At 43.6% G+C, this 7,273-nt stretch overlaps 1 protein-coding gene across 1 annotated transcript; it reads right to left on the bottom strand.

Annotated features, from left to right (window-relative positions):
- Positions 1 to 1,111: 1,111 nt before the first annotated feature.
- On the bottom strand, positions 1,112 to 1,978 carry NEUROG2 (neurogenin 2). The gene has a single exon (XM_003772994.1). It carries the CDS (start codon positions 1,976 to 1,978, stop codon positions 1,112 to 1,114), a length of 867 nt encoding a protein of 288 aa, XP_003773042.1.
- Positions 1,979 to 7,273: the final 5,295 nt, after the last annotated feature.

Below are 7,273 nucleotides of genomic sequence, written 5' to 3'. Positions count from 1 at the left end.
AAAATTAGATCCTTTATTATTATTTTAGACACAAGAAGTTTTTCTCGTTATTTTTCGGGCTGTAAATACATACTAGAATAAACTCTGTGAAATGTACAAAAAAAAATACATACTTTTCCCATGAAATCTTTCTTTCTTTATAATAAATAGCAGGGACCACGTGTGTGGCTGGTTGCGGTAATGCTCTGGGTCTACTTAGGTTTTCAGTCTGTTGATTTGTTTTTAATCTCTTGAAAGAATAAAGGAGTTCTTCCTCCCCCCAAAAGTCGAGATAAATAATGCATGAAACAACCCTCCCTCCCGATTTTTCCCTTTTCCTCCACATTTTTTTCCTTTTGATAGAGAGTTCAGCCTAAATTTCCACGCTTGCATTCAATCATTACAAAGCCTACAAATTATACAATGACTTCTAACCTGGCCCTCTAACAAAACAACTTTCCCCCCTTATAAATCATAAGAGACAGATGGCAAAATAGAGAAGAAAAAGGAAAGAGAAGGGCTGGACAAAGGGCATTGTGACAAATCTGGGAAACTGAGCAAAGTGCACATCAGAGAGGGAAAGTTTGGTTTGACAGGCGAAATTCCCACAGGCTTCGAGCAGCACTGGGAAGAAAGCAGATGCTAGCCATTGCAAATCTGTGCATAAAATTGTTATCATTCAGATGCTAAGACACATTTCTGTCTAGTCGACATTAATATCTTTTCGGAGATGCAAAAGTGACAAGATCACTCAAACTAGTTAGTTGTGTTCCCCCTCTGAGATCACAGGGTGAGACTAAAAGAGAAAGGGGGAAGGGGCGAATTTGTTGGTTGGGTAGACTCGTTCCCACTACTCCAGCCCGAGCCCTACAGAGCCGAGTAGTCTTGAGCACTGAAATTAGAACAAAGCTGAATTCGAACACACTTCTGCAAAGCAGATCCCCTTCTTCCACCACTCCCAAGTTACACCGAAATCATCTTGGAAGAAGAAAACCCAGAACAAACACAACCAAAGGACTTTGCAACTATGCAACATACAGCTAGATTGTTAAGTGAGCTGACAAGCGGATTTGGGGGTGGGTGGATGGAGAAGGGGGCAGAGGCGCAGAGTGCACTGTGCACAGCCATAGTGTTATATACTGTCCTTGGCTATGGAGTGCAGAGGTGCATAACGGTGTTTGTCTGGGGGCTGGGGCTGCCAGTAGTCCAAGTCAGAGCCACCACCTGAGCTAGCCGGGCTGGCAGGAGATAAAGTGCAGTTGTAGGGCGAAGTGGAACTGGAGGGTGTACAGGAGGCGGATGCTGGACTGTCGCTGCAACTCCACGTGGAGGCGGATGAGGGGCTATCCGCGCCGCAGCTGCTGAGGACCGCGTTTCCCCCGCCGGGGCTCAACAGCACTGTGCCCTCGAAGAATAGCCCTTCAGGCAAGCCGCCGGGGCCCCCGCCCCCGCAGTGATCAGCCAGCCGTAGGGTCTCGGTGAGAGCCCAGATGTAGTTGTGGGCGAAGCGCAGCGTCTCGATTTTGGTTAGCTTGGCGTCCTCAGGGAATGTGGGCAGCACTTCGCGCAGTGCGTCCAGCGCTGCATTCAGGTTGTGCATGCGATTCCGCTCACGGTTGTTGGCCTTGAGTCTCCGAGTCTTTTTGATTCGCTGCACCGTCTCCGCAGTCTTGGCGCCTCGGGAGCTCCCCCGGGCACGATTCGGTCGTCGTTTACACTCGTGTACCATGCTCAAAAGGCGAGTCCCGGGCTTGCACTCCTCTCCCCCCCCTCCGCCGCCACCCCCTCCGTCTCCTCCGACTCCTCCTCCAGAGGCTTGCTCAGCTTCAGACAACCTCGGCAGCCGCCCTCGAGATGACGCGTCCAAGTCATCCTCTTCCTCTTCTTCGGAGCTGGAAGTCAGAGGAGTCAGGGAGGATGAGGAAGGGGAGGACGAACCCAAGAGCACCAGCATATCCTCCTCCTCTTTCAGTTCTAAAGTTTCGGATTTAATGAACATTTCTGCCCAAGAACTAAGGGAAGGCACCTGTCAGAAAAAGGGCAAAAACACAGATAAACTCCCAGTTAAGATATGAATCGAAATGACATTTGCTTTGATAAGCTGAAGAGGCTTTTTTTGAAAGGCATGAAAGTGTGAGAGATGGATAGTTTCTTAAAAAATAAAACCCACTGCGACCCTCCAAATAAGAATCCAATATTCTTCTCTCCTCCCTTCAACTACACCTTTGGGTAAAGATTTAAGCAATTGCTTTACTGGACTCACACAACTCTCCACTTTGTAATCCCACGCGACAGTGTTTAGCCTCTTACTGCATCCTATTCTTCCACTTTTAGGCTGTCTGTGCCTTCTTACCCACCCGAACTCCCTTATATCACAACTTGATTCCCTGGAAAGACTCTCAGACCTCAAAGAATAGAATCGAAAGGCAGGAGACAAAGAGCGATCACAGGGGTTAAATAGTGATCATATAAAGTATGGATAAATAAGATAAGGAAGAATAGCGCTCGAAAGTCTTTAGCAGCTCCGAAACTTACTTGGCTGCCTTTAATTGCGCCTAATCACTCGCTCGGGTTTGGGCTTTGGCCTGTGCCCTAAGCTTCTCAGACGTATTGGAGATTCAGGTCTGCGTTCACCTCCTGGAGAGAGAGCTCGTGCTGCTGCTGTGCTTATCCGAGGGAGTTCCTCCCCAAGATCTTCTTTGCCAAGAGTCGATGCAGGGGCCCCTTAGCGACAGCTGCCCTTTTTAGTCTTGTATGTTTTGGTGGTGTTGAGTGTCTGTCTGTCTGTCAGTTAGCGATGGTGCAACTCCTGGCACGCGACTTCTCCACACTTCAGTTAAAGTGAAGCTGCTTGTGGTTCAATGGCTGTGTGTCTGGCACACGACTCTCCTTAAAACCCCTTATATACTACCAAGAAAACAATCAAATCTGCCTGCAGGGCCCCCCAGATCTCCCACCCCCTTTCCTTCTCCTCTCTCCCCCCTTCCTTTCCCGGGTTTATTCTTTTCATAGCATTATCATCACTCATTTCTTTCTTTCTTAGACCCTTCCTCCCTCCCCTATGCTGCCACCCATCCGTCCTCCTCCTCTCTTCACTCCCTCCCCCCTTCTCTTTATCTAATCAGCATAAAGTGGTTCTAAAGCTCCAGTCAGAGTTGAGACTTGCTGCCCAAGCTGCAGAAGCGGTGGCGGCGGCGGCTGCTGCTAAAGCTGCTGTTGTCGCCGTAGCCGCCGCTCCTTTTTGTGATTGGTGGCTTGCGCTCGGCTGGAGCGTGCCGCTAATTTATTAATGAATGGTGGTCGCGAGGCGCAGCTGGCCAATCAGTGCACCCCGGACTCTGGCAGTACTGCAAGCCACGCGCACCAGAGCCTGTTGCCTTTCAGCAGCCTCATTAGGGTTGGGGGGGGGGAGGGTGAGAGTGGGAGACGTGGAAGAAAAAGGGACTCGGAGTAGTGCGCACCCCCACCCCCACCCATTTCCACATCCCCTCTATCCAGAAGCAAGAGGAGGGGTGTGCGGGCACTTATACCCTGCCTGTATTCTCTCCATCCTCCCTCCTTTCTTCCCCTACAAAAAAAAAGAGAAGAATTAGTAGGAATCAGAATTCTAGTGGAATTAGTCCCGGCTTTGGGCCGCAGAACATTTCTTTTTCATTTTATTTTTGCAAAACTATAATTTAAGAAGAGTGAATGGAAGGGAAGTAGCTATCGCTGAAGATATGAACGAGTATGGGAGTGAGGATATTCTGGGGAGTAGGGAACAGTAGTATTTCTAAAACATATACTATATGTTTTTGAATATTATATACATAATATAGAAATCATCTAATCCATTTAACACGATGAGTAAATTGAGGACCACAGAGTCCCAGAGTGGAGCAGTGAGTGGCTTAAGGTCATACAGCTAGGTAGCCGCTAAGCAGGGTCTAGGGGAAGAGAGGTGTGTTCGTGTGTGAATGTTGGGCGGGGTATGGTTTCCCAGGTTAGCAAATTTGGCCAATGGGCTGTTTTTACTCTAAAAGGGGGGGGGGTCCTCAATGTCGCTAGAAGACCTTGGTACCAGTCTTCCCAGCTTTTCAATCGGTTAAAACTGAAAGGTTACTCTGTTTCAACCTCCTGGCTGGCAATCTGATTATTTGCCTCAACCATATAGCCTTCCCCGGCAGGTACACCTAATTTTTTTTTTTGGGGGGGGGGAGGAAGTAACATGTGCTTTTCCCGTCTGTGGAAGGAAGGAGTAGGTAGGTGGGATTACAGAATGTTCTAATGTGAGTGGTTAAAGTTATCCAGAATTCTTGTAGACAGAAAAAATGCCGTTTGCTATTCGTTTTTGAAAGGAAGTTTTGTTTTGTTTTAAATCAACAGATTGGCATTAATTTCTTTTTTCTAAATATTAGGGTTTTGTTTCAATGTTTTTATTTTTACCTCGATGGATGCGGGAGTGAGAGAAAGACAAAGATGAGGAAGAAAGAGGTCTATCTCTTTCATACTCGGTAATGTGGAGACACTGGGGTCTTGTTTTAGGGGAGGCAAACAACCAGGAAAGTTTTTAGGTGTTTGGAAGCATATTTTATTTAGTGTTTTTAAAATAAATGATTTAACTACGGATTTTCAAAAATAGTAATCTTGGGATTAATGAATAGAGGAAAAAAAAAATACTAAGCACTTAGTGCAAAGGAAACAAAACTTTGGCAAAGTGAAGTTTTCCATGCTCCAGATTAATCTTCTTAATGAAATTATTTTGTCAATTATCTTAATCCCCCCCCCCTTGGTAGAAAAGTTGATTCACACACATACACACACACACACACACACACACACACACACACACACACTTCACCCCTTCACTGATTTTCTTTTTTAATCCCTTTCATTTAGAATGGGGATTCGTTCCCTTTCCTTCACTCCTTCCCCAATCTTGATGTTGTTCTTTGTAAATGAAGGGATCTTTCAGAACTAATCTTTCTCTCTCACCATTCCTACTGCCTCTTTTCCCTGTCCATTCTCTCATTTTATTCCACTGTATCAATAACCATGATGTTGTGAAATCCAAATTAAAGAGAACTCATCGAGAAGTTAAACGTTTAGTGACTGTAAAGATGGGATGTTATGAAAGGTTGGATTTGATGGTCTTCATACTTAATTTTTGGTACTTTTCTAAAAGATATTATCAGTTATAGTCAAACATCATAATGAGAGAGAGAGACACACACACACAGAGACAGAGAGACAGAGATAGAGAGATGTGGGGAGTGAGGGAGAAAAGGAGGGAGAGAGGGAAGGAAAGAGTCAAAGAGAGAAGATAAGAAAAAGACCAAGGAATCCAATTCTAAACAGAAAAAGTTATTGAGGAAAGGAAAAGCTATGTCTTTAGTAAACAATGGAAATAAAAGCTTATTATAGTGTATAATAGTCTTGACTGTTAGAATATAATCAGGGAAGTTGATTGTAAAGAAAAACAAATGCACCAAATTGAGTTAGAGACAAAGAAAAGTTTTATTTAGTACCTCCTTTAGAAATGTAGTCAACCTGCAAAAATTCTCTAAGAAGTGCTGGAGGTTAGTCAAATAATTTAAGAGTAGCAAGAGAAAAAGTGGCTTCATGAAACTTTTTTTTCTGGACTCTTTTTTTCTAATCCTTCCAAATCTGTTGATTTGTTCTGGCATTTTGTGAAATTTGAGGTTTATCCCCAGAACTTCTAGGAAGTGAAAAATGAGCTTTTTCGGTGAATTTTCCACATAGTCACAAATTCATCACTTATACATGAAAGTGTTCTTGGAGGCTATGTAAGCAATACCCTCATTTATATATAAATGGGGAGACTGAGACCCAATAGATTAAGTGACTTGCCAATTATCACACAAGTGGTTAGTAGCTCAGGCAGTATTTTTACCCAAATCTTCTGTCTCCAAATCCTGCTTTTTTTCCACTTTCATTTGACAGGAGAGAAATCCATATAGTTTGCACTGAGATAATAAAGAGAAAATCCAACATTTTACACATATTCTGTTGAGACTTGTTTGGGAACTTGGTGCTGGAGGTGAAGGAAACTGGGACATTCAGGTGAGGAATCTCTAGTAATGCAAATCAATTCCTTCACTGCAAATGTATAGTCCTGGAGAGATTCCTGTGAGCCCTGAAAAGTTGAATGACTTGCCCAGTGAGATATAGATAGTATATCAAGAGTGCAACTTGAATCCAGGTGTTCCAGCTCCGATAGAAACTTTCTATTTAAGATACTACCCTCTCAGCCTCTGTTTTCATCATTATCAGAAGAAGAAAAAAAATGATAACAACAATTGTAAAGTACAGACTAGCTCCCTGGAGGGCTTCAGGGTCAACCAGAGTCAGGATTAATCAAAATTCTTGGTCATAAGGGGAAGAAGTGAAGGAGGCAGGCAAGCTAACAGACAGCTTGCCAAAGATGTATCCTGGATTCTGGAGTCTGGAGTCTCCAGCCTCTCTCCTCCTTGTCCTGCAGCCAAGTGACTCTGACTTCTCTCCCTCCATTCTCCAATCTTTGCCTATGATTACCTCACCACCACACATCAACAAGTACCAATCGAGAGGAGAGACATCATCTAAATATATGCTAATAGAGCCATTGTCTCACATCTAATAGGTAGCCTTAAGTGCTCTCTTGTCTGATTCAGAGCTTCAGCCCTCTACAAACAACAAACAAAACAAAACAAAAACAAAAACAAAAAGGGTACTGTCTATCCTCCCTTAGAATTAGTTTACAAGGAAAAGGAAGGTATTTTGAAGCAATTTGTTCAGACAGCATTTAAACATTAAGCCAACCTTGGAAACTGGCTGTACATAATAGATAATAAAGATATTATAAGTGTTTTGCATGAGAAGATGTCTATCAGATTTACTTTTTTTTGTTCCCCGAAAAGAGATGGGGCTGTGTTAGTCAAATCTAAGTCTGAAGTACAGGTTAATAATGAAAAAGAAAAGCAAAATCTTTGAGCCTCCTCTCCTAATTTATACCATAGTTGTCCAACAGAATTTGGGTTGTTATTGTTAGTAACAGTTCCTCTCTCCAACAGAACAATCTCCAAATGTTCCTAAAGACACCTCAAGAACCAGTTTTCCTGTAAATTTAGAAATACATCTTTGAGTACAAGGAAAACAAAAGCTGATGTTTAAGGACATTCTCAAAAGTATTTCTCAGGTTCAGCTATAAGAATGACATACAGATACTATTCACTCCCACACCCCCCCCAAAGGGTGGAAGGGTCTTGATGAAGGCAATTTTGATTCAGACAAGGATTTGAGGACAACATGACCC

Source organism: Sarcophilus harrisii, chromosome 6 (assembly GCF_902635505.1).
Source record: "Sarcophilus harrisii chromosome 6, mSarHar1.11, whole genome shotgun sequence".
Taxonomy (NCBI): domain Eukaryota; kingdom Metazoa; phylum Chordata; class Mammalia; order Dasyuromorphia; family Dasyuridae; genus Sarcophilus; species Sarcophilus harrisii.
Note: the sequence above shows the minus strand (reverse complement) of the source record. Positions and strands in the feature narration are given on the sequence as shown.

Coding starts and splice junctions, on each gene's coding strand:
- NEUROG2 (XM_003772994.1), bottom strand. CDS start 1,978: ATGTTCATTAAATCCGAAACTTTAGAACTGAAAGAGGAGGAGGATATG.